The 27774-nt window shown below is 41.6% G+C and overlaps 1 protein-coding gene across 1 annotated transcript in view; it reads right to left on the bottom strand.

The window, feature by feature from the left end:
- Positions 1 to 201: 201 nt before the first annotated feature.
- Positions 202 to 27774, bottom strand: part of ITPR2 (inositol 1,4,5-trisphosphate receptor type 2) — a 416442-nt gene continuing 388869 nt past the window's right edge. Inside the window, exons 56-57 of the mRNA XM_084877146.1 lie at positions 4634 to 4795; positions 202 to 3985 (exon numbers count right to left, since the gene is read on the bottom strand). Of these exons, the coding sequence (XP_084733272.1) occupies positions 3899 to 3985; positions 4634 to 4795 (249 nt within the window). The 3' untranslated portion in view covers positions 202 to 3898. The remainder of the gene's footprint in view (positions 3986 to 4633; positions 4796 to 27774) is intronic.

Raw genomic sequence — 27774 nt, 5'->3', positions numbered from 1 at the left:
TAATAATAATGACTTTCATACCAATGGATATGCTATTATATTTAGAAACATGGTAAGTAATGAACAAGACACTTAAAGTATCACACGTAAAATAGTTATACAAATCCAATTTTATTAATAATAATTTATAAATTATACTTATCTGATCATGACATATATTAGAATCATGTGGGTTTTTTTTGTGTGTGTCCCCCTCTCCCCTCCAGCAAATAGAGCAATCCTCTATTTTGAGGGGAAAACCATCTATTGGTGAAATGAGAAGTTCTGGTCTGATAATTGGATAAATTATCCAAGTCTGTGGAAACCTGCCAGTTCAGAGATGATAACTGGATTTTTTTTTTTTTGCAAATTTCTCAAGTTTCACATGCATTTTAGCTCCTGTACTTGGTTTTAGTCTTCTCTTCTACTAAATGGAGTAGCTTTACAATGATTTCAGAGAGAGCAAATGAGTGACTAGAAGGCATATAACAAATGAGTGACTAGATGGCTCCAACTGGCCTCAGGGATTTTCAAAATACTGGAATGACTTGTCAAATTTTGCAAATAGAAACATGGCCTCTCTGCTTCCTATGTATGGTGTGGACGCCACAGTTTCACCCATTCCAGTGACTTGCCTGGTTCCTGTGGCATCTGTGTTTGTTTCAGATGCCTGATCCACTCTGTTTTGCACTGTAATATGTGTCATGGCATATTGAAAAGGGTCTGTGGGTCAGAATATGCCGACTGTTATTCCGTGTAACTTTAAGACCAGCTGAAGGAACACGCGCCCTATACCTACTCTTCCACAAAGCTCTGTCCTCTGCATGTTTAAGCAGCAACTCTTGAGTTTATAATCTGGTATGTAATTATGTCTGTGCAATAATTACTTATTATGTCCCAGTCTACTGGGGGGGGGGGAGGGGGTAAGCTCTTTTCTTCCCAGCATCTGTCATTTACTCCTTCTTTCCCCTAATCTTAAGGAAACCCCAGTCTTCACTTTTGTTGACCCCAGATCCCCAGTCTTTCCACTCATTTTAGTCCCGGGGCATGGAGGTAGGGGTGGCTGCATCGCTGTTTGTAATAAAACAACTATAAACTAAAAGAGCATTCAAAAGAATGGATTGTGAGTGAAGAATATGACATATGCACACAGTTCTGACTTGGATGAAATATCTTCAGGATATCATCAACCATCTAGAAACTGCATTCTTGTCATCAACAGAAAAAAGTTCGATATTTAAGAAAGTAAGCCCTTTTTTAAACTAACATTTTAAGGGGAAGAAAATGATAAATTTTACAAGTATACAATTTATTTATATTATAATCTTATATGATACAAACATTTTCTCACCTAAAAATGATATTTTAATTTAAGAAACCTACTTTCATTAAACTATTCAGCATCGACTGATACTTTTAACCTTATGTGGATTTTAACAAATAAACAGGAAAAATTTTCCTTAACATCAAATTCAACGATGATTGCATTTAATGACACTATATAAATATGATAACGTTAACTAATATTTGTGTAGGTAAAATATTCCAGTTGCATTACAAACATATATGTAACATATAAATCAGATGTCAAATTTCTGCATTAATATCTTTGTCATGAATTAATAGCCTGCAAAAATGCCTTTTTTGTTTGCTTTGTTTTGTTCATTTTGCCCTGTAATCTCTTCAGTACTTACGCAGAAAAGAAAAAGAAGCACAACTGAGAAATATTTTAATTCTGAACAAATAAGCATCTTTTTAGCTGCAATCTTTCGGAACTAAAGAGACTGTATGCTGAGAAACAATGAGCTACCACTAACCCAATGTCTTAGTCCTACAAAAAAGAACTATCACAGAGCCAGCAAATACTACACAATTCATCATCTGAAAGACAGGTTGCTCTCATGAGTAAAAATTAATCTATTCTCTTGCTGTTCAGACATCAAAAATATTTGATTTTGTGAGTTAGGTCCCTATACTAGAATATGCTCCATCTACCCCTTTTCTTTTACCTATTCCCCAAACTCTCTGCCTAATTAAAATAGTTATCTAATGATGTTATAACAAGGATGGTTTTGGGTGAAAACAATGGCTGCTTTGTTCTACTTAGGTTTCGGTGAAGACATTTAAAAAATAAAATATGTGAGAGGGTTTAAAGTTTTAATAAAGAATTAAGGGTGATTAGTGATGGTGGGATTCTCATACATTTATTGATTGCCTAATAGGTTCAAAGTTCTGTGCTGCCTGCAGATATATATCTCAATCTCGTCGTCTCTGGACCATGGTCCTTCAGCAACTGGTCAAGAAAAATGACTATCATGTCAGAGTGAAGAATTCTCAACTTGGGGAGGGGCTGGGATTAAGGGGGTGACAGGAGATTCAGCGCAAACATTTGTTGATCAAGTTTCTCTCAAAGTCTACATTTTAACAGGGCTGCTCCAAGCATCCTTTCTAATCTGCCTAGAGTAACTGTGAAAATTTTACGGCCCAATAGCTTAAATGACATCAAAACAACCCCAAAGCTTTAAAAATAGCCATCGCAAACCTTGCCCAGACCTTCAACCTTGGTGGTAAGAAGGTCAGAGTAAGATTCTGAAGGCAATTTTTGGTTCTTGGGGGAGCCAGGGCTAAAGGTCAACTTGCAAAGAATCTCCCAGACTTGGGTGCCTGTGCCTTGCTCCCTGGCCACACAGTGGTCCCCTAATACTTTCAATATCCCATTTTGCTTTAACACTCTGGAAGTATTATTTCTAAGAATAGCATGGGTATGGCAGGTTATTTTCTCCTTCCACAAATTCTGGTCGCATTAATTTAACATAAAAATAACTTGGAGAAGAGATTATTATCTTTCTACATTTTGAAAAGCTCTCACAAATACAATTTAAAATATATAATTGATATGCTTCATATTCTTGAGTATTCAATAAAGTTCTTGAATTTTCCCCTCCCTCCCCAACTGCAGGAATAAAACCACTCAGTTCCTTTTAAGCACAGCAAACATGAATCAAATAGCTTTTACTCCATATTTGTAAAATGCCACTATCATAAGTTTCTCAGTATTTCCTGTCATCTTCAACCACTTTCATTTATTAATCTCAATATATTTTAATAGCACACATATGCTCAAAAAAAACTCTTCCCTGGGGCTTACTGTAGCTTTTTCTTCCCCAAATCTTTGAAAATCTTAGCTTATACATGATTTACCACATGCTTTTCCCAAGTTTTCTGAAGATCCCCTTCTGTGCTCTCTATTGACAGAGCCCCTCTGGATCTGGGAGAAGGCAATCATATCCTGTGATATCCGCTTGAGGGGCACAGGCTCCTAGCACTAGTTGCTAGAGCCGCAGATCCATTGTGCTGCGTGTTACAAGGAAGGAAACTGCCCTGTGACAGCTACGGTTTGGAAGCATTAACACGTTTCTTTGCAACTCTCATTTTTTAATCTTTCCAGTTATTTCCTATAGTAAAAAACGTAGCCACCCGAGTATGACTTCCTGTATCACTGACCTATGTGCCATAATTAAAAGAAAGAAAGCCCAACCAACCGTGACAAAGGTTGCAAATCAGCGTTTAAGACAAAACCGACTCTTTAGGGACTTAGCAAAAGGTGGTTCTCCCTGCACGGCATCTCCTCCAGCCCTGCCTCTCCCTGCCCTCTCCGTTCACGTGAGCAAGTCACTTCACGTTGCATTAAGAATGCATGATGTGTGCTTCCCAGCCGCTGCATTTTGAGTTTGGTTCTTTTCAACCATGAAAACACAGTTATAAATTGTTCCCGGAGCTACACCAGGCAGCATCTTGGCACTTGGTTGTTTTTAACTTCTCAACAATAGGCACTGTTCACTCCCCTCCAGCTCAGTTCTGTATTCAGCGGTCAGGCCGGGCGCTGATGAAAGGCCAGTCACGGCTCTCCCCCATGGTATCAGTGTGGCGGCATGTGATGATTCACATGGGGTGTGTTTGATCCGAGAAAGCCCAGTCTCTGCTTATTCTTCCTTTGTTCTGTCATCTGGGGAGAAAGAGACAGTGTCTTGAGCTGATTTTTCTTTCTCACTCTTTCCCAGAGCTGGTGGGCCACATCGTTTTGGGCTAACATTTCCCAAGCACCTACAGGGCTGTCTTGGGATCATAGAGAATATGTTTCTTCAAAACAGAGAGGATATTTTCAAAGTGCATTTCCATAAACAGAGAAAACGAAGCAAACCCCATCTCTGTGGTTAAGAAACAGGAACCATGGTTCTTTTAAAGCAGCCCTTGCTTGTCACATAATCACCCCCAACACCAGAGTCATTTTAACAGCTCCCACAGTCACTTTCGATATTATTTTTACAGATGCTAACAATTTTACATGATGTAGGGGATGATTAGAGCACTGTGATGACAGATAACTAATGATGATCTGCCTTTCCAATGAGTTTAATTACTCTGATGGCAGAAAATATGAGTTTCTATTTAAAAAAAAGTGCAAAGAGGTCTTTGTATTTTGGCCTCCGTGCCTTCCTTCCCCTTTTCGGAGAAGGAGAAGGGTCACACAAGATGGGGAGGGGTTTCTTTATATAAATCCCACGAGCTTGCTCCCAGGAGTCTCTGGGTCTCCCTCACTCAAGGTGGTGAAGGACTCCCCCTCCCTCAGCCCCAGCTCCCTGGACCCACCGACCTGCTCCTTGAGCTCCGCCAGCTGACCCGACAGCTGTTTGACCAGACTCATGGTCGATTCCAACTTCTCCTGCAGGTTCCGAATCTCATTTTGCTCACTGTCACCTTCGTTGCTAACAAGAGACATGGCTCGCATCCGAGGAAACCAGTCCAAGTTCTTCTCCTAAAAGCAAATAAATATTCAGGAACAAGGGTGTAGGTATGGAAGGGAGCCTGAAGAGTGTTGATAGGTATTCATTATTATTAACATATAAATCAAAGATTTTTAGCACTCTTTCTAGCCAGGGCTGGAGTGGGGCTGAGGGTCGGAATGAAATGGGGGTTAAATACTGCTCCTCAGGAGCTGGGGGAATATCTTAAATATTTCAACCAACTTCCTATGGGCTCCCAGGGAGGTCCGGGATACAACACTGAGAACAGCACCCTGCACCCTGCAGGCATTCAATGAATCTTGGTGAATGATGAGGTAGGCTCTGGAGGCTGGGGAAAGCAGGTCCAAGTGTGTGGGTGCAGCACAGGCGTGAGCTGTTTCTCCTCCCCACATCCCCGGGGCAGAGAAGAGAAAGGGTGGAGGAACAGGAAAGTGGTAAAAGAAATGTTTCAGTTCCAGCCACCCACATGAGTTTACCTCCCACTTCCCCAAGACTAGCTCGTAGCTGGGCTCAGGAAGAGGGAAGTGGGAGGGCATGGCCCTAGGTTACTCTGTCTGCTCCCTTTGGAAACATTTTACTACAGAAGGGGTGAGGCTTCAGAGGCAGACTTCCCCAGAGGGCAACAGCTGGTCCCACTTCCGTTTTTCTAGGCGGACTTGGTGCAGGTATGTGTGCACACGAGTCCCTTTCATTGTCATAGAGACAAAGGGTTAACCAGATACACCCAGCCCTCTTGGAAACTGCCTGATGGCCCAACATCAGAGAATCGCTGTGCGGGTTCCACATTTCATCTGGAATCCTCAAAAAAGTCTGCAATGTAAATCATACTGTCCCCGTTTCACAAGTGAGGAAACAAGAGACCCCAACAGTTACATTATCCATGTCACAAACTAGGAACAGGGAAAGCTCACATGTGAAGCCTTTGAAGTGGGGTGTGTTCCCAACACTGACGAGGTATGTCAGTCTGCATCCCTATTTACCAGTTTCCCTAAGTCACCTTCTTCCAACAACCCCAGCAGTGACCTTCCTGCTTAAGATGTTTTCTACTCCCGAAAAGCCCACTACAAAGTGACCACGAAGACTTTTGCCTGGCAGATTCTTAGAATTAGAGTTCACACAGTATGTTCCTTCCTAAGATACCATGGAAAGGCCCAACCTACATATCTCTGCTCTTCTGTCTGATTCTCACCCAGCCCTATCTTTGGTTCTTTTTTCTTTTTTGGTAGTTGTTGTTCTAGTCTGAGAATAGCAAGTTCTTAATAATGCCCTACCCCCCAATGGCAATGAAAAGGGGTGATCAAGGATTAAGAATAAAACATCTTAAAGAGTTTTAAACTGTATTTAAACTGCTGTAGCAAATTAGCATTTCAAAAGGAGAAAGGTAACTTATTCTGAAATGCAGAGTGACAGCCAGATTCATTCATTCCATCAATCTTTCCACATCTATTGCCAGGTATTTAGAGATGCAAGTCAGAGAAGACAAGATGTTGCTCTCAAAGACCTTGTGGCTTCAGACAGCTCTCCAAGAAAAGTGGACCTATACCAAAATCACCTGGGCTGCTTGTTTAAACTGCAGATTTCAACCTCATCTCCTCTCACCAAATCGACCTCTTAGGGGTTGTGCATTGTTCTTTGTTGCACTAAACTTTAAGAACTGGGGTCTATGAAAGCACAGAAGATAAATGACAACCCCTGGGGTGGTGGCAAAATAGATGGAGTGTAGGGAAAAGAGCTGAAAAAGCTGGTGGGGGAAATGGGAAGTCAAATAGGGGGCATATTAAATGCCTGCAACTGATAGGATGGACGGCCTAGTGGGGTGGGAGACCATGCCTTCTAGTGACCCCAGCAAAGACTATTGGTCACCAATAGCCCAGGTGGGTGTGCAGTGGAGGCAGAGAGCTGGATCAATAGAGAATGGGGTATCCTCTGGAATCGGCATCAAAAAGACTAAGGTGTGAGGAGGATAAGGATGACAACAAAAGCAGTGATTGGAATGAGGAGCAGGACTGTGGGGACTGGTAGGGGGGGATGGGAAAGAACACACCTGTGCTGCGGGTTCTATAAGCACCGAATCCTTTCAACCATCCAATGAACTTCAGTTCTTTATCTCTTTAGTATGTGGATTAAGTACAGTATTATCTATCATCTGAATTTTACAAATGAAGAAACTGAGGCTAACAAATGTTTTAGTTGGGATCCCAGCCCAGATCTGTATGCATCAGGATTGCTTGGTAAGACTGAAGACTGTGGACAGAACGTGCAACAATAAATTTTAAAATTCAATAAATAGAACAACTTTAGGAAGTAAAAATTCTATGATGAGAGTCCCTGAAATCTGAGAAAATATTGGTGAATTTGGGGAGTTAGTATTTAATGGTTACAGAGTTTTATTTGGGGGAAGATGAAAATTCTCTGGAAATGGGTGGTGGTGGTGATTGCATAAAAATGTAAATGTACTTATTGCCACAAAACTGTGCACTTAAAAATGGTTGATTTTATGTTATGCATATTTTACTACAATTAAAAAAATCACTGTATTTTCAGAGGCTAATTTTCGGGATGAATCATGCCAAAGGCCTTAAAGTCATCTCGGGGGAGGTCAGTGATAGGGTGGATGGGGGTGGGGGGTCTGTGGGCAGCCATGGACCAAAATCTGTGATGAATGTACAGGAGGGACCAGGTGGTATTGGAGGACAGTGATGTGGAGGCTTGGAAAATGTATTTCATGTGAGGGTGAAGGGGTGGTGATGGGCAGAGTCTGCTGACTCTCTTCTAACGCCCTTAGTGTTGAGGGGTTGGGAAGGTGGGCCATTGCCACCAGCTGGTTAAAAGAGAAGGCACATCTCTTGGAAGAACCAAGAAGGCAGCAGTTGAGGAGAGGAGAGTTGGTCTACAAAGGCAGACTCTGGAGGCTGATGGGACAGAAGGGGCTGAGCCTGGGGAGAGAAGGTACCAGGTGATATAGTGATACCCAAGGTGTGGATGGTGAAAACATCAATTTTCAGAAAGTTTCCAAAAGAAACAGAGGCAAAATATTCTCAAGCTTAGAGAGCAGATAGTAACTGAGCTAAAGAGAACATGGGTGAGGTTTCATGACATGACCTGCAGAGCGGTTACTGTATTCCTGAGTCTCTGGCTCTTGAGGAAACAACCAGCTCTTGGGGGACCATCACCCCATCCTCTGGACCACAGGACTTTCTTTTCTTGCACATTTTTCTTCCTTTGTTCCTTTGTTTACCCCTTCATTTACTACTTCTTACTGTGTTTTCTATGTCTGTGCTGGTCACTGGGAAAACAATAGTGAACAAACCCCAGCTCATTCTCATGCTTATGGAAGGAGACTTCAAAGAATGAAAAACATAACAGCCTCTGGGTAGGGAGGGCATGTATGGGAGTGGGAGAGGGGGTTGGTAAGATATGTGCACATATAGCCGAAACCGGTTTGGCTCACTGGTAGAGCATCAGTCTGCAGACTGAAGGGTCCCAGGTTAGATTCCGGTCAAGGGCATGTACATTGGTTGTGGGCACATCCCTGGTAGGGGGTGTGCAAGAGGCAGCTGGTCAATATTTCTAGCTCTCTATCTCTCTCCCTTCCTCCTCTCTGTAAAATATCAATAAAATATATTTTAAAAAAGATATGTATACATATAATACCTTAATAAAAAAAAAAAGAAGAAGAAGAAAAAAAGAAAAATAACAGAGCTGTGCTTAGGGGTCGGGTAGGAAAGTACAGGATAGACACACTCGCTCATCCTTTCTTTTAGTCCCTAAAACTCATTCTTTCTTTTAATCCTCTTTTGTTTTTTTTTCATCTTTCTTTCACTGCTTGTATCTTTCTGTTTTTGTTGTCTGCTTGTTTCTCAGTCTTTTCCTTCCTACTTTTGTGCATTTTGTTTCATTCCTCCCTTCCTCTGTATATCAACAGACCATAATCTGAAAGTAAGGGGAAAAAAGTGTAATTATGATTCTTTCCCCCATATCAAATGCTTTGCGGTTTCTTTTCTTGGTTTTTAAAGAACTTGACTTGAATATCTTACATCTTTCACTGAAATGGAAAACACACACACACACCAACCTAAATTGTTTCTGTTCTTCCCCCCCCCCCGCCTGCATAAAGCCAGTCTTTTAAAGCTAATTTCTTCAAATTAGTGCAGAAAGTACATCCTTTTCACCAAAATTAAGTTGAATACAACAGTTTTCTTGGAATAAATGCTGCATGTGCTTTTTCATTCAAAGCAGCTCCCAATTAAATACCCCAAGGTTTCTCTCTCATCTTATGGCACCTTGAGCAGACTCCATGCAAGGCTCAGTCTGAGCAGGTGAGAAAGTTGAGACCAGGACTTGAACCTGAGCCAGAACCTGAGCCAGAACAGTGGCCAGTGCACAGGACCCCACTTCCTCACCAGGCCGACTTGTATGTGTCTGCCCTCTAGCAAAGCAGTTAGATCTGATTTGTTACTTCTCGGTTACTCATACATGCTTGTGTACATCTCGTGATCATGATGAGCAGATTCCCATGCTGACTTGGGTTAGTCAGTATGAAATCATTTCCTTATTTCACCAGGAATGAAAATATTTTACCACAGGGTGGTATATAGCCAGGGAAGTTGCAGATTGACTGTTAGACTCTGAGGCTGGAATGTGAGATCTAAAAGTCTTGGTGGGTGGAAATTCAGAGCTTCTCAAGGTTTCTCAAATGCAACTGGTCATGTCTCTGAAAAGGGACACAGGGCTTACTAAGCACACCCCTATTGGTCTCCCTGAATTCTAACAATAATGTTCCTTTCAAGATGCTAGAAGATGAAGAGATCGGAATGCAAAAATCTTTCAAATAGTCCCTCCAGCAGTCGATCAATTTTACTTATTTAATTATGCAGTTATTCAATAAAATGACTAGGTTGTCAGTGTCAGTCAAAGCTTAGCCTGCTTTGTTTTCATGTGCGATTCTTCAATGTGATGCTCCATTTATGGGAGAGGCAATATAGTATAATGTAAAGAGTACTGACCTAGGAGTCAGGACACTAGGTTCTGGTTTTAGCTCAGCCAAAATCTCGTTATGTGATAGAAGAGGGAGAAAACGTCTTACTCCTCGAGTCTCAGTTTTCTCATCTGTACCACTAGCATGTTACCCCAGGTGTCTCTATGCCTCTTCCAGCTTGTCATTCTGTGAGTTATGAATTCAAGGCGGACATTAAAAATCAAATTGCTTAGCCAAATATGGAGTCCACAGACAATGTCGTTCTGAACACAATGAGCCCAGTAGCTGTAGGTGATGACACACAACTCTGCCAAGAAGCTGGGACATGGGAGAAGAAATGAGGTAACTTCAAGTAGGATGAGCCAGGGAAACTTCAAAGAGGGCAGAGCTATGGGCTGCCCAGGGCACAGTGAAGCTGAAAGAAGAGTCTAGTCCACTGCCACTCCAGATGAAGGCAGGTGGCTCTTTTTGAATAATGGCCCCTAGGCTGATGATTATGATAAAATGCAAAGACACAAAAGGCCCAACGTGTTCATGAACAGGAACGGCAGCCATGAGTCACAGGGCAGTTTGATATAAATGCAATGTAGAAATAGCCATTGATCAAATACCTTTTTCATCTTCATGCAATTTCACAACATTTTCAACTGATGCTATTTAGGTTTTATGCATTTTTCCCTACTTGACACATTTCCCTGGTTGTCTTTACTTGTTTTTCAAGTCTTCTATAGCAATCTGATAGAAGACTTGAAAAACTCAAACAGAAGCTGAAGCAATTCCCACATGAAAAACTCATTTCCGACACATGATGGAGCCAGTCGATAAAATGCTATAATGCCTGGTTGTGATTGGCTGCTGATGAGAATGCAGATGCTGCCCTGAGACATTTTATAATGAACAGTGACCAACTTTTAAATTGCTTCCTAATTTGAGTTTATTTCTTGTCTCCTCAATTAGAGGATGCACATCTTGAGAGTTGAAACTATATATAATACACACCCATGTTAATGGCCCCCATAGCAGCCTGGGCAGTTTTATTCTCACATTTTCCTTCCAATTTGCTTATTCCTCCATTGCCCTCTTACCCACTGCAGACCTGCTCACTCCCAGGTTCCACACCCTCCCTGGCTGGGACACTATTGTACAATAAATAATCTGACCGGTACTGGTCTCTGTCCCTGGTCTCCAAGGGAAGACTCTAAATCCTTGGAATTTCCTGAATAAAAGACTTGGAAAACTGAAATAGATGCTGAAGCAATTCCTACTTGTAAAATGAGAGAAATGCCATTGTTATTCATAAGGTCCCTATTCACCTGTGTTTATGCTAATGAGATGACACTGTTGAGCCCCTAGATAGCTTCAGGATGGGGGACAGTTACCAGAAAATCCAAGCATAAGTGGCTAGAGGTTGGGACTCTGAGAAAACCCAACCTCCAGGGTAGGGAGGGAGGCTGAAGTTTAAAGTTCAATCATGTGGCCTAGGATTCAGTCTTATAAAAGCCTACTAAAACCTCTGAACTCTGAGGCTCAGTAACTTCCTGGTAGGTAAACACATATAGGTGATGCCCCGGATTCCACGGGAGAGGCATGGGAGCTCCGTGTTCCCTCTCAGATCTTCTCCCAGGTGTCTATTTGGCTGGCCCTTCTGATTCGTACCCTTTGTTATGAAGCTGGAAAGAAATATAATGTTTTTCTGAATTCTTCAAGTTACTCTAGTGAATTGTTGAATCTGAGGGAATTGTGGGAACCAGGAATTGCAGCCAGTCTCAGAAGTGCAGATGGCACACCCGAAGCATGGGTGGTATCTGAAATAATGACAGTTGTGTTGGGGTCACACCCTCTAACTTATGGGGGTTGTGCTAACTCTGGGTGGTTAGTGCCAGAATTGAATTGCAGTGCCCTTAACTAGGGTTGGAATGGAATAGCTGGGGTCAGAAGAGGCACCAACCTGGTTGTGGGCCATGTGGAAATCAGCTGCTGCAGATGGCGAGGAGGTGGGAGGGTGTCCCAAAAGCAATGGACAAGCAATCAGGAGACGAGGCTAGTTGGGCATCTAATTTTGCTAAGTGTTGCTGGTCTGAAACCTATAAAGAGTGAACATTTCTTTTCTTTTTTTTTAATATATTTTATTTATTTTTTACAGAGAGGAGGAGAGAGGGATAGAGAACTAGAAACGTCAACGAGAGAGAAACATCGACCAGCTGCCTCTTGCACACCCCCTACCAGGGATGTGCCCGCAACCAATGTACATGCCCTTGACCGGGATTGAACCTGGGACCTTTCAGTCCGCAGACCGATGCTCTACCACTGAGCCAAACGGTTTCGGCAAGAGTGAACATTTCAAAAGAGATACAGAAGACAGAACACAGTCAGAGACCTGCAGCTCTATGCACACAGGATATGACCACACAAGGCAGAAAGATTTATCATGGTAAAAGGATAAAGTGAAAAAGGATGCTGTTTGACTGTGATTTTAAATACATTCTTTTACCCTCTATCCGTTCCGCCTGCGGGGTTAGGAGCAATTTGAAAACCACCAGCCTGTGAATTTTCTCTGGTTTAAACTATTTACTCTGGTTTGTTCTACATATTCCCTTGTCAGGAGTAGATTTTGTGTGGTACAAATAATCAATGCTGTTGAATCAAAATGTGAAAGCACTGGTATCACTGATATATGTTTTAGAATAAATTTTCCTAGCTTAAAACCTAAACTCCTTTCCTAGCCCAGGGGACCCTAGGCGATTCAGTCTTTGACCTTCTCCTGTACCTTCTGCCTTCCTCAGTAGGGCGAGTTACTGGGCTGTCCTGGTACTCCTCCTCACAACCCACCCACTCCTGCCAGGGATTGGCTCTTGTTGACCCCTGGGTCTTTCCAGAACTTGCTTTCTTACTCCATCGAGGTCTCTGCTCAGATGTTACCATCCTAGAGAGGTTGATAGTGCAATATAATATACCTCCATTCCCCTCTACACGTTTTGCTTGCTTTGCTTTTCTCATTGTTCCCTGACAAGGCCTACCTTACACACTTGTCTATTTCCAACAACAATAGAGTGCAAGTTCAAGGAGGGCAGAACTTTGTCTCAAATGTCCTTAGAGCACAGAACAGTGCCCAGCACATAGTTGGCTTCCGATAAATGTTAGGTGAATAAACACAGAAGCCAAAACAGAAGATGCAGAAGGAGAAAAATAATTCTGCTACTACTGCTGCTTTTCACAAGGGTCTGGAGGTGAGGGGTATTCAGGAAAAAGGCTAAGTGACCTGTATGAGGAAGGTGTACGTTCTGTGCTAACGTTAACCAATGTGCACCCACTCCAGATAGTCCCCAGCTGAGACGGGGCTCACATGCACAGAGATCCAACAGAGCAGGGCGTGATTTAAAGGGCAGGGGGTTGTGAAGGCAGCCCATTCTCCCAGCTCTGTCCCTCATTAGGTGTCTGAAGAAGATTCTTATTTACGTTGCTTCCTCAGAAGATGGGGAAAATAATGCCTATTTTTAGGATGTCTGTCAGGATTTGCTAAAATGATGTTGGAAAACGAACGCCACGCAGAAGCTCCTGGTGGGCGGAGAATGGAATGGGAGCGAGGGCAGGGCACTGAGGGTGCAGCATGCAGAAACACATGTTTGGAGCAAAGAGAAGAGGAGTGGGAAGAGAGCTCTGCGACTGGCCTCATGGGATTATGACATCCCTGAAGTCACAGATTTTCGGAGACAAGAACAGGGAGTCACCCTGACATGAGCTGTTACATTTTCCCACATCAATCGCTTCTCGGGAATTTCAGAGGGATTTCCCACCACTCTGTCCCACCCGCCAGCTTAGTAACATTGTGGAAACCAGGAGCCTATTCATTTGTTCCATATCCGCAAATGCAGCCTTTGCCTATACTCGCCCACTTTTTAAAAATGCAAATTCCTCAAGCTTACCCTGGCTCTCAGAATCTACTGTCTGAAAAATCACTGACACACGGAGAGAAAAGGAAGGCCACCTCAGAATGGAAGACTTCTATTTTTGTCTCGGTTTCTCTGCAAGAGCTCTGGCCAAAGGGGTGGCGCCCTCCCAGTCAGAGCTGACTCCGTTGGTCTATGTGGACTGGGACTTAGAAAGAGAGTGAGGAGGCTTGTTTCCAGGGCTATTTTAGCCCTTCTATATTTTAGTAAACACATGATTAATCCCTTTACTTCCTCCTTTTCTATTTATCTTACCCGAGGGGCACAGAGAGCCACTTTGACACATCAAGTTGATCTCTTCTCTCACCACCACCTCTCTTCAAAGGTCACTGTTTCAGGGAAGTGATGCTGACCTTTTGCTTTGCCTGGTACCCAAGTCCGGGGTCATGCTATGAACCGTGTTAAAGAAACCTTGACTTTGGAGCTGTATTTGGCTTTGCCATAGTTTGGGCTTGAAAATTAGATTATAGGAGATGTGTGCACTTTGGCCCAGTCTCTGGCTTCAATACAGGGCCAGTGGATGCGTGCCTACTTAACTTCGGAGCTGACAAGGCTTTTTAGTGCCCTTACAAACAGGATTTATTTGGATTTAAAATTTATTGCCAGGAATGGAAAATTGATGGCTTTGCCAGTGTTGGTAGCCAAGGCTTCCAAGATCCCGTTAAGAACTCAAGTTTATCCTTAGCTCTCCAACAGATGTTCCGTTATAGCCCATAAATGTCCCCACGCAGATAGGAATACTTTTTTATTATGATTTTAATGTAATTTGAGTACATATTTGTGTAACAGTTATAAATACTTTAAAAAGGCATTGTAGTTGTTCACCCCAAAGTTTAATAATTTTTTAAAAAATATATTTGGGGTACTTAAAATTTAAAAGAATGTCACCCATAGCCTCACATTTAATCGTGTTGAGTTGGGAATTATGTTATCTATTGGAATTAGAGCAACATCTATTCAACATTATTTAAGAATGTGGTTATGATCTATATGGCTGGTCATGATTTATGTATTATATAAGCATAATTTATCCATATTTCTGTCCATCAGAGTTGATCTTTGTCCCTCTTGCCTCATTCTTTAATTTGCTTAAAAGAAATGTGGGGAATGATTTGGCAAAACAACTATATAATACAAATTGTATTGGTCTAGATTATCCACAATTACCAACTACTGGCAAAAATATCTATCTTGCCGAAGCTGGTTTGGCTCAGTGGTAGAGCGTCCGTCTGCGGACTGAAAGGTCCCAGGTTCGATTCTGGTCAAGGGCATGTACATTGGTTGCAGGCACATCCCCAGGAGGGGGCATGCAAGAGGCAGCTGGTCGATGTTTCTCTCTCATCGACGTTTCTAGCTCTCTATCCCTCTCTCCTCCTCTCTGTAAAAAAATCAATAAAATATATTTAAAAAAACAACAACAACAAAAAAACACCTCACAACTTCTTTAAAAAAAAAAAAATCTAATTATCTTTAACCTAAGATACAGGTGCCTTTTGGCTAATGCCAAACCAACCAAACAGAAGTTATTTAAAACTCATTTCAAAAGCCTTCTTTCCTAAAGGAATAATAATTGGATTTCTCTAAGCAACAATGTGTCTAGTTGCATGAGAATTATGTCTCAATATTCAAGACAAAATACATTCATGTGCAACGTTCCAATAACACGCCTAGTAGAGGATTTTTTGATGTGTACTATCAGGTTAAGCAGCTAATTTTATAAAACCTTATTTATACTAACAACCATTTTATTACAAGGACAAATTTTAGAGGATAAAAGATGCACTGTGCAGTGTAAACTCTTTGTCAGCCAAATCCTGTTTTTAAAAAATTGTTGACAGTATTACAGATGACCCCCATTTCCTCCTTCCTGCCCCCTCCACCCAGCCCCAGCCCCATCCCAGTCTCCTGTGCTATTCCCTCAGTCACAGTGTCACCACCCTACTGCATGGAATTTAGTATAATTGTAATAAATACACTTATGGCGGCTGATGCAAGGCAGTGAGGCATTTCTGATACGCCCAGCTTCCAAGTGGCCAGGGATCCAGGGGCTGGAAGGCACTGCATTCCTGGGCTTCTAGCTGGCGTCCAAGTGCTAACGCCCCATTAAACAGACTGGAACCGCTGCGTGGTAAACAGAACAGAGTGCCACCTGGTCCAGTTCGTGAACAGCACCGGGCAGGCTCTCCCTCATGGTGGTCACTGTCAACTGACCTCCACTCTGAGCTGAAGATCAAACCAGGAGCGCCTAAGAATGGGCTCTTCATCAAAACTAAAACAGTGTGCACAGCGCTTCTGGAGCCTCCATGCCAAAGTCACAGTTTAGGAAACATGTCTTTCTATGCTTCCTGATGCCTCATGCCCTTAAGGACCACTAACCTTTTCTGTTTAGTGCCTGGCACACAAGCCCAGCAAGAACTCAGATATTTGGGGGTTGGCTGCACCCTGTAAGACTGTGTAGACTTTTACAGATGTGCTTTCTTTAAAGGACATACATAAAAACATATCAAGTTCTCTTAGACGTGAAGCTCAAAATGTTCTTATTATCATCCCTCCCCCACCTGCTATTTTCAGTTAGTTACTGATTACTTGTAATTATATTTTTACTATGTCTCTCAGATCACACCCTTGTTTCTACGCCATAAAACCAGTGCCACAAGCTGCTTTTCTGCTCAAACACTACCATTTTCCAACCTATAAAATCTAAATGTTTTGGTCTCTTGGCATTACACTGAAGCCTCACAGTTACGTGGCAACCCAACCTCATTTATAGAATCTTCTCTTGCATCCTGGTCAGTACCTTCACTTCCCTCATCAGCTCTTTGTAATGTCATTGAAGGAATGCCTAACGGGGAGACACAAATAGGGAGCCTACTGGCAGTGGATCTTGGGTAATTTTGCTCTCTGATCTCCCTTGGGTGAGGGATTCCTGAGCTTATCTGGAAGGTTGAACTAGTTCTTGCAGTCTCAGATTCTCTGAGCCCAGGCTTTATTATCATTTCAACTCCTATTTTGCTTTTTGGGCAAAATGTTGGTAGATAGGAAAGGAAAAATGAAGGAGAAACAATCTATAGAATTATCAAAAATTGGTACTATTTCAACCACAGAGTATTTAAATAGTTCACTGCTTTTTCATATTTGTTGTTTCATTTTATTCTCTCATTAACCCCATGAAGGGCAGCCCTAATTCTTCCCAAGACACACAAGAGAAAACTGAGGCACACACCTGTCATTGCTTATCCAATGCCACATAGATCACAGAAAAGTCAGGACTAGGATGCAAGCTTTTGATTTTGAGGTCACAAGACTCTCTCCCTGGAGATCATGAAGCACTGCTATCCTTTTATATGATCTCATCTTACAAAAGAGTCCTACACATCGCTCTACAGAATGGACATCTCTAGAATGCTTGCAGTTAGACTTAAAAACTCAACTCCTGATAAATGAAATGTGTATAATGACTCCTTATGGATAAAATGTCTCTCAGAACAAAGGAAGACCCAACTGTTAATTAACCGGTGGAATTAACACATCTAATGCAATTCTGTCAATCAGAAGGAAGACAGCTCGGGACAGATGGGGCAGGAGGCAGCAGAACTGACTTGAGCGTAGTACTCCGTGGGGCACATCTGGCGAGAATCCAGATGTTCCTCATGGAAGATAAAATGAGAGTACTAGTATTAATAATAATACTGAAAAATATGATACTCTAGGTTCTGTCATATTTATACTCATTATGTCATTGTATTCAAAAGGAAGTCCACCCCCCTGGTTGTTTTTCCCTGCTTGATTTATCTCTGCAGCATCCTTCACCTGTAGCATACTATGTTACTTATTTTGTTGATTGCTTGCTATTACAACATAAATTTCATGAGGGTAGGGATTTTTGTCTGTTTCGTTTACTGCTCTTCTTCAGTGCCTACCATAATACCCAGCACATAGTATGTGCTTGATAAATAATACCAAATGGGCTTTCATAAAAACCCTAAGGTAGGCACCAGTCCTGTCTCACTTTACAGAGAAGCAAACCGACACATCAAGGGATTAGATGTTTCTCAAGGTCACACAGGATTCGCAATCTTTTAAACTCGTCTCTAGCTGTGTGCAGGGATGAGGTTGTGTCAGCTTCTCTCAGTCTGATCCACTGAACATTCATATCATGCAACTAACTTCCACCCCTTGTTCCAAACCTCTGCTTATTAAGTAACCTTCTGATTATAATCTGGTTTCTCAGGAAACCTTACGCTGACCAGCCATCATGTGTGGCCATTCTGCTTGCATATTATAACTTACCTTGTTAACTCAGCGCACGGGCGTTCTGATTTATCCACATCTCTGTCTTTTGACTCTGATTACCGTGTTGCCACCCTAATTCATTCTGTGTGCCCTGATGGCGTCAAGAATGTGAGCCTGCAGTGATTAGCACAGGATCTAGAATTTATCACCTATCTGAGGCCCTGTCCCTGAGAAATCAATGGTGAGCTGCACTGGGTCAGCCTCCCCAGGCGGCAGCCCAATATCATTGCATTCTGATTTGATTGGCTAGAGCATTTGCAGCAAAGCAGTATTCTATCTATAGTCATTGGGTAAATTTTGGGAATGATAACAATGAACATAAGTTGTGAAACGAAGTTGACTGGCTTAGCTAGGGTACCAAAGCAAGCCACAGCTTTATGCTGCGTTTACTACTAGCAAGGTTAAACTGGAAACTCGAAGCAAGTCAATTTTCATGTCTGAACACAGAGGACTGGAGGAAAAGAAAATGAACAATGGGACTACATAGAATGAAAATTAAATTAGGAACTCCCCTAGCCTGCATACCTAACAATATTTTTTAATATAAGAGAGCATTGCACATTTCCCAAACACGCCAGGATTCAAGTAATAGCTCCTGCAGCTTTAATTACATGAATCATTTTTTTATAAAATTATTTTTTTTCCTTGACATATTGTATCCTCAGACTCAAGGCATAGGAGTTCAGAAGCAATAGATCAGAGTTTTCATTAAGTACACATGACATCTTTAAAACTTTAACGTGTGCATGCTTGTTTGCCATTATATGTGTATATGAGTTCAGGGCTTTAACTTACAAAATATATGTGCTCGTTTGTGCACTTATTAAAGAAGGTAAGAAGCAGAAAATATGTTCTCTATGGAAAGTAAACTGTAGAAAATATTTACACACTTTTTAAAGGAACAAAAGGACTTCTTAAAAAGTAAACCTATCATTTAAAGAATTTAAATAGGATATTTCTTAAAAACCATTTTGTCTGATTAAGACAATGTTACATGACGAAGGTCGCTAAGAGTCCAGGCCCAAGAGTAAGGGAGTAAGAGGAAACCCTTCCACAATGCTGCTCACAGAGCTGGTGCCTGAGTAGAAACCATTTCTGATTTGAGTACTCTTAGGTAAAACAGTGTTATTCTTTTTTCTTTTTAAAAAAATATATTTTTATTGATTTTTTACAGAGAGGAAGAGAGAGGGATAGAGAGTTAGAAACATCGATCAGCTGTCTCTTGCACACCCCCTATTGGTACGTGCCCTTGACTGGAATCGATCCTGAGACCTTTCAGTCCACAGGCCGATGCTCTATCCACTGAGCCAAACCGGTTTCGGCAAAAACAGTGTTATTCTTGCACACTGTGAAATTTACTAGGAAAGGTATAAATTAGTTTAAACTAGAAAATGAAAATAATAACTTAGAATTTTAAAAAAAAGATACCAGATGAAATCCATTTTAAATTAATTTTCAGTTTAATATCCTCTTTTGCTTGTAGACAAGTTTTCAGTGATTATGCAACAAACATTCTCATTTCCTACATCAGTTGGTCTCTTCATGAAACAGTGTAACCCTGCTTTCCTTGTTGTTCTCTTTGCCAACTTTGAAGACATTACCCATGTGGTGTAGAAAATGTAGTTTCTGCTAGCTTAATGGCTAATTACAGCAACAGAGAGGGAAAATAAGAAAATTCAACTAAACTGCAAACATAATAATATAAGAGAGCATTGCACATTTCCCAAACACACCAGGATTCAAGTAATAGCTCCTGCAGCTTTAATTACATGAATCATTTTTTTGATAATGAAGTGCAATGTGAGCTTTAACTACAATTTCACACCCTGTTTTATCTATGAGGTTTTTTTTTTATTATTTTTTTATTTATTTATTTTTTATAAAGCCTTTGTGGACAATTCTTTTTAGTAATTTTAGTTTAATATTTTGATGTTTATTAGGTATCTATTTTACAGACAGAGGCTTCAGATTATGATTATGTTGTTCATAAGCAGGGTTGTCTTTATCAGGAATCACCCAACTATATTCCTATCTCGGCCCTATCTTGGAGATAAGATACATTCTTTTATTGTTGTAATAACTCAAATGCAATCTCCCTTGTTCTTCTCCACTATGGTTTTAGGATTTCTTTTAGGATAAGAAGACTAAAGAGAATGCAGGTTTTGATGGGAATATTCCTTCTTCTTTGTACACCCCTATTTACATTAATCACTAGAGGGAAACACCTCTTAATTTGGGAAGTGTACTTTGGTTGAATGTTTCCTTCTGAGAAAAAAAAAAAAAACACCAAACAATAAAAATGACCTATTGAGCATAAATTGACTACTTGGTCCTACAGAAAATCGCTCATACTTTCATTGAACTTGGGGACTGAACACCCACACTCATTGAACTGGGACTGATTAAAAACAATGCCAGTTTAATTGTGAGCTTTGAGGATTATGTACAACCTCAACTTTCCCCAAATTCTCAAGTTATATTGCAACTTTTGATCTATTGAATTCTGTAGAGTGACTGTACAGGCTTCTATTATATACTAGAGGCCCAGTGCACAAAATTTGTGCATGGGAGGGTGGTCCTTCAGCCTGGCCTGCAACTTCTTGTAATCTGGGACCCCTCAGAGGATGTCTGACTGCTGGTTTAGGCCCAATCCCAGGGGTCAGACATCACTCTCATAATTCTGGACCACTGGCTCCTAACTACTCCCCTGCGTGCCTGCCTAATTACCCCTAACCACTTTGCCTGCCTGATCACCCTTAACCTCTTGCTGGTTGCCCCTAACCTTGGTTGCCTCTGCCTTGGACCCCAATGCCATGGCTTTGTCAGAAACGATGTCCAGAATGTCATTTAGCTGTCTGGTCTAACTAGCATATTATACTTTTATTATTATAGATAAATTGGATGCGCCCTATTTACAACCGTAGATATATACTTTTATCTCTGAAGGTCTTTGGAGACAATTGTGTAAAATACTGCATCAAGGATTGTTAGAAATATTGAAAGATTTCACGATGTAAAAACAAAATGCATCTATGTCACTGAAATTGAACAAAATGGCTCCTTATTTTTCCATACACATTTGAACCATCTTGGTCCACAAACTTGTTCAATAAATAGTACATGAAACAAGCATTTTGCACTGTGTCCCACAGATGCAATTTGCCAACCTGATTGATTTCTTTCTCTATAGCTCATCTAATTTCTACATACTCTATATTTTCTCCTTTATTAAAAATGATGTAATCTTGGCTACTATCACATTCACATCCACCAAACTACTAAGAACAAGATAGTGATGTAAAGATGAGGCTAGGAGAGGATCAAGTTGCACAAAGCTTTGCAACCGAATATAAAAACCTGACAAAAACTCATAATGCAGACATGGAAGATTAATGCAGCAATGAAATTATATGAAGAGAAGAAACTTAGCAGAAGAACCAAACTAAGACATATACCTGGAAAAAATAAGAAGGAGCAGTAGGAACGAGTTTTTTATTCTGCGAAGATTCACTGTGCCACTATGATAATACCCAGATAAAATAATTTGCATGTTGCCAGATTGAGAAATTGCATTCATGTATGTTAGCCCACATTCCTATCACTATGTCTATCTAATTATCCTTAGCCTGTGCCCTGTCTTTCATTAATGAAACTGATTTTTATTCCTTCTTAGATAGTACTTCCCTAGAGAAAGAATGAGAGAGAAAAGATATGGCTGACATGTGTTATTGACCTAAATAGATCTGATTCCAGCTTCAATTCTATCTTCTTTGCTATTTTTCTACTCAGATCAGAGCTGGCAACAAAATGATAACCATCTGAACCATGCTTTTCAGTGACTGGTTATGTCTTGCCAAGTAGATTTAGTTGGCAATGTAGGATTCCTTGGTGACCATGAGGATGTGCAGATCCTTCTAAGGCAAAGAGCTCCCCTGCTTTTCTTCAAGGTTCATACGTAACTCTCCTAACAACCTCTGGCTTTCAAGTCTATCCAGACTTGTGGTCTGATTATAAAACCACAAAATATCAGAGATCGAGGGTTCTTGATTTAATTCATCTCCATTGTTTTTCATGAAAGGCAGCAAGAGGAGGCTAAATAACCAAGTCACGCTCTCTTATACAGCTTTATTTCTAACTCAGTCTTCCATGTTCAAGAGACCCATTTTAGGTCTGTTGGATCGCTGATTAGGAGTTCCAATTGAACATGTATGGATTGAAGTTATAGTTCCTTCCCCATAAGTTCTCTCTATCCATTACTAGAAGTCTTCAGACACAATTTTAAGGATTAAGGTAAATAATATTACCTTTCCTTTTTAACAGAGGAGGTCAGTGAGGCAGAGAAGTTAAGTAGTAAGTAGCCAAGCTGGGGCATGAACTCAGATAGTAATATCTGTGTTCTTCTTTCTATACCTTTTTGCTTACTAGTTACCATCTGCATTATTGGGACTCTGAGCCACTAGAGATATCTCACTACTTATTTCTTGTTCATTTGTTTATCCATTCAATCATCTATCCATTCAGAAAATATTTACTAAGTATCTACCTACAAGTGCCAGTCACTGCTCTAAGTCCTGATGATGTAGCACCAAACAAAACAGAGTCATTGCCCTAATGCAAACTACATTTAAATAAGGAAGACATGCATTAAAAACAAACAAAAAACAAAACAAAACAAAAAAAACAATATCATGGCAGATTCAGCATTTTCATTCCAATATCTATAGCTGTGCTTATAGTTTTAAATACATCCATTTTATTATCATCAGTTAACAAACATGAGTCATATGTGATTTCTAAAGCTCCATCTTTAGTTTTGATCTGTCTTCTCTCCTAAACCCATTTTGTTATCTCCAGGCCCATTATCCTCATACATAGAATGAACTGGCAACCAAAACCACTGTTCTCCTTAATTTTTTAAAGGGGGAAGGGGGAGCGGCGCTAACTATTGATATTTCAGTCAAAAAAGTATTCTTAAACTCACCCAACTTTTAATCACATTCTTCTTTTCCTTTCTCCTAACTCCATTGTCTGCAATCAGTTTTCTTATTTTGTCTTTTACTAGAGGCCAGGTGCACGAATTCATGCACAGGTGGGGTCCAGCCTGCCCTCCTCGATGGTAGCTGATAGAGCCCAGGCCAGCTGGTGGGGGGGAGAGGAGGGGCATGTAAAGTTGGCTGGCCTGCCCCATCCCTGATCGGGGCTAGGGGACTGATGCGGGGCAGGGCCGGTGGGGGTGGGAGGGGACATGGGAGGTTGGCCAGCCTGCCCTGTCCCTGGTCGGCCGATTGGCTGGCTCCAGTGGGTGTCATAGCAACCAGTTGTTCTGGCATTCTGGTCACTGGCTTTTAATATATATAGATGGGGAAATCAGAGAGTCAAAAATTAGTACTGGAAGGATCTCAAAGATCAGTTATTTCATTAATTTGTTCAATAGATATTTGTTGAGAGCCCCTTTTCTTCAGTTCTAGATACTGGAGAAAAAGTGATGAGAATAATCAAGAGTCCAGTTTCCAGGAAAACAGAGACAATTAAAAAAATAGTTAATGAATTTGCAGGCAAATAATTTCAGATAATGTTGAGGGCTTTGAGTAAAATATGACAAAGTACTCTTATAGAGGGCCTGGGGTCTTCTTTAGTGGGGCTGGCCAGAAATGGGGATTTTTGTTTCTGAAGGTAAGCATTTCAGGTAAAGGGATCAGCAGGCGGGAAGGTGAAGAATTAGAAAACTCAGGAAAAAAGCCAGGGAGGCTGGGCACAGGGAGAGAGGCAGGTAGGGCGGTGGGCAGGCCCACTTGGTTCATGGGTGATGGAATGAGGACAACAGTCTATCCTCACTCCTGGTCAAATCATTGTTCCACCTCACCCATCCCTTCCTTTCCAATTCTGGTTCTTTCCATCATCTTTTTCATCAGTGTGACTGTCACTGGTTTCCCTTTCTTTAACCTCGTGCCTCTTTACTACATTCTGCTATGTACTGTGAGACTCCTCCTAAAAATTCCATTTAAAGCATCATGTCATTCCTCTACTTAAAAATCATCAGTCTCTCCCCTTTGTGGGATCAAGCACAAAGTCCTTACATTGAGCAATTCATTCCTGCTACCATTTAGCCCCAACCTAATCCAGGGTGTGTGTCCACCCATGCTTTGATATCCATGACTCAAATCTGCTTCTTTTTTTTTTTTTTTAAATATATTTTATTGATTTGTTACAGAGAGGAAGGGAGAGAGATAGAGAGCTAGAAACATCAATGAGAGAGAAACATTGACCAGCTGCCTCTTGCACACCCCCTACCGGGCATGTGCCCGCAACCAACGTACATGCCCCTGACCGGAATCGAACCTGGGACCTTTTAGTTCGCAGATCGACGCTCTATCCACTGAGCCAAACCGGTTTCGGCTCAAATCTGCTTCTTTCCCTTACACACAACATCCTCTCCCCAACCTGCAGAACAGCTCGTGATCGGTATGTAGCACATACAATCTTGCTGCCTGCTATCCTCATCCAACCTTCATGACCATCTATCATGCTCCCCCAATTAGGCCCAATATTCTTAAAGGCTGAGAATTTACTTGTCCTGCATTTGTGTCTCCCTAGTCTCTAACCCATGGTTATAGACATGGTAGGTATTAAGTAACAGCTGTTGAATAAATAATGATTTCTTGAATCCTCAAAGCTGTTCTGATCCTCAGACTCCCACGTATATTCTAAAATTTAGTGAAACATCTCCTATGTGTCAGATAGTGTATACCTATTAACTTGTTTGATCTTCAAAGAAATAGAGGTAGAAATGTTTACCCAATATACAGATGAAGAAACTGAGATATATGACGGCTAAATGACCTGCCCAAGACTCCCAAAGTCCCGAGTCTGTGTCTAATGCAGCTTGCCACACTGTGTCACCCACACACAGCATCCTTCCACTACCTCCCTTTAACACCCCACACGCTCACTTCATTCTTGGTTATTTGGGCAGAAGTGAGATATTTACTAGAAAACAGGTGAGGAGAACATGATGCTCTCAAGTAAGAAGAATATCATCTCCCCCAAAATGAGTTACACAGCCACTGGCCCTATGTCTTTGTCTTCTAAAATAATATTTCAAGCTCGATTTAGTGCTTCCAAATGGTCCTCAGCTGGGGACACAGGAAGTCCCCGAGCCATGCAGCACAGTGGGATGCCCATGCAGAAAAAAATCTTAGAGAGAGCCAGGGTATTCTTTCTCAAGCAAAAGGTGTGCTTTGTGCTGGAACTTTTTCAAATGTTGGAAAAAATGAAAAAGGTGATTACAGGACTGAAAAACGCTGTTAAGTTCTTCACTTGAAGAAGCCGAAAATGTACTCTTTGGAAAATGAAACAGACGTCCTCTGTTGTTCTCATCCTCCAGCCAGGATAAAGGCAAAGCTTGCTGCCTCTCCGCCTCCGCCTCCAGGTGAACAGATAGAATTCATTCTTCTATAACCTTTGTGCCGACTCTGGCAGCTCCTGCCACCCCCTTTCACAACAGCCTGCCCTGTCCTCACTGGGACACTCCCGATAGCATCACAGCATGCCTCCTGGTAAGATCTGTCCTGTAATCAGTAATAAAGCTCAAACAGAGTCACTGGTTCAAGCAATTCAAGTGGCTAAGTGAGCGCCTTCCTGACTTGGTTTAACAAAGGAACAAGTGCCATGCGGATTTGAGTCAGAGGCAGGCCACAAGAGGGGGAAGGTCCCTCTACCCGATCTGTCCCAGGGGTCACCCTCGCTAACTTTGTAACAACTGCTGACTTTTTAGGACCGGCCTTCTACTCTCAACAGGAGGCGCTGTGACAGGCCACACCCGGCCTGATCTCCTCTGTCCCCTTTCCAGGAGCTTGCCCAGAGCGCAGGATTTCAGAGGTGGTATTTACCAAAGAAGTGGAAGTCCCCTGTTGCCTAACCTCTAAGAGGAACGCTATGCAGAATCAGTAACTGTTTGAACATTAAAAGGCTTAACAATGCTCTGCATCTGCAAAGTCATATTTAATTTTAGCCATATTTCTTTGAGCAGCCAAAATTTTTAAACAGAAGTAGAATAACCAAGTATTTGTTGAGCAATAACCCTGACCCAGGGTTATTGAGCCTTTTTAAACACAAGGATATGTGTGATTTTCCTAAATCCATATAGGAACCATAGCAAAGAGGGGTATTATCCCCATTTACGGATGAGGAAACAGACTCAGAGACCCGGGGTAACCAAACCTCAGATGCGATCATTTCAAAACGCCGTGATCTCTAAATCCACATTAAAGCAAGTGGCTCCACTGGCCTGACATCAATGACTAATCCCTGGAACACAAATGCTGAATCATTTTTGCAAAATTCAGCAATTATTCTTCAGGAAGTCCCTTAGGTAAAACTAGCCCCAAATCCCATGGACATGAGCTTGCCTGATCCCCCTACGTAACACAAGGGCAGTGCTTCAGCTGTCCTCACGAATCACTCATGATGTGGCATGGGCTGCGCCGGTCTATTACAAACCACTGGACAGCAGTCGTGTGTCTTTACGGTACATAGTGCTTGTTCCCACAACTTATATTTTGATGGCATCTGCTACTCTCTGGAAAAAAGCCAGCATTTCTGAGCAAAAGCTATCTGTCCCACAACGTGGATTTTTACTGTTCCAGCGGGCCAACTGAGAATTGAACAAGATCTTACGGTAATGACTAGATGTGAATTTCTTTCTCTTCCTTTCTGGAGTTCTTTCTTGCTGGGTTTTTCTCTTTCCTGGCACAGCCGGGAGACATCTTTTTATTAAGTTTATGAGCATCAGAGATGTGAACGTCCCTTTACGTGTTTAAAATAAGTGACTTGGGGTAGATCATGATTTCAAAGAGGCTTCTATATATTGAAGCGAATCCAAATCACTTTGCTCAAAGCATTTGGGCTTGCAGCACAATCTAATGAAACCTATCAGCGCCGGGTCACAGAAGATCCGAACACTGACCTGAATATTTCTAGGGTCACTGATGGAAAGTTAGATCTTTCAGAGTCTTCCAATGAAGACTGTTTTTCCTCCTTTCTGGTTCTCCTGTTGATGAGTGCAATCTGGATGATAGACTCTTGATGATGATGATGATGATGATGATGATGATGATCAGTTATTGTTGGTACTAAATAACAGAGCTCTGTGACCTGCCATCAAAGGGCGTGATCTCTTACTTTATATAACCCCCTTGGACAGTCTCATCCAATCTGTGATTTCAATGATCATATATACTTCAGTGATTTACAAATCTTTCTGAGCACTTAATCAAGTCTTCATTGAGTGTTTACTATATACCAGGCATTGCTCTAAGCTCCTGGGATACCGTAGGACAGTGATCGGCAAACTGTGGCTCTCGAGCCACAAGCGGCTGGTGAGCCGCAGTTTGCCGCTCTGTTGACTAATGAATTTGCTGACCACTGCCCTAGGAAATAAAAGAGACTGCAATCGTGTTCTTGTGTGAATTGACTGTTACTCACTTCTTGCTGGAATTACAGATCCACGTATTCCGTTTTGTGTTGAACTTACATATTTGGGCATCCAAACTGTACCTGTGCAAACTGAGGTGATCTCCTCAAACAACTCCTGTGGAACCCCTAGGATCTGAGCCCCATCTCTCAACCTGCAAGAACTCGCCAAGGCCAGGGACCTAAACCACCTTCTGCCCGCCAGCAGAGAGTCCTCTACCTGAATCTTGTCATAGCCTTCACTTCCTTTCAATCTCCATCTCATTCCAGCTCTCCTGATTGTTCCTGGGTAATGAAACCT

Source organism: Pipistrellus hanaki, assembly GCF_964339955.1.
Source record: "Pipistrellus hanaki genome assembly, chromosome: 3".
Taxonomy (NCBI): domain Eukaryota; kingdom Metazoa; phylum Chordata; class Mammalia; order Chiroptera; family Vespertilionidae; genus Pipistrellus; species Pipistrellus hanaki.
The sequence above is the reverse complement of the archived record's forward strand: the minus strand, read 5'-3'. Positions and strand labels throughout refer to the sequence as shown.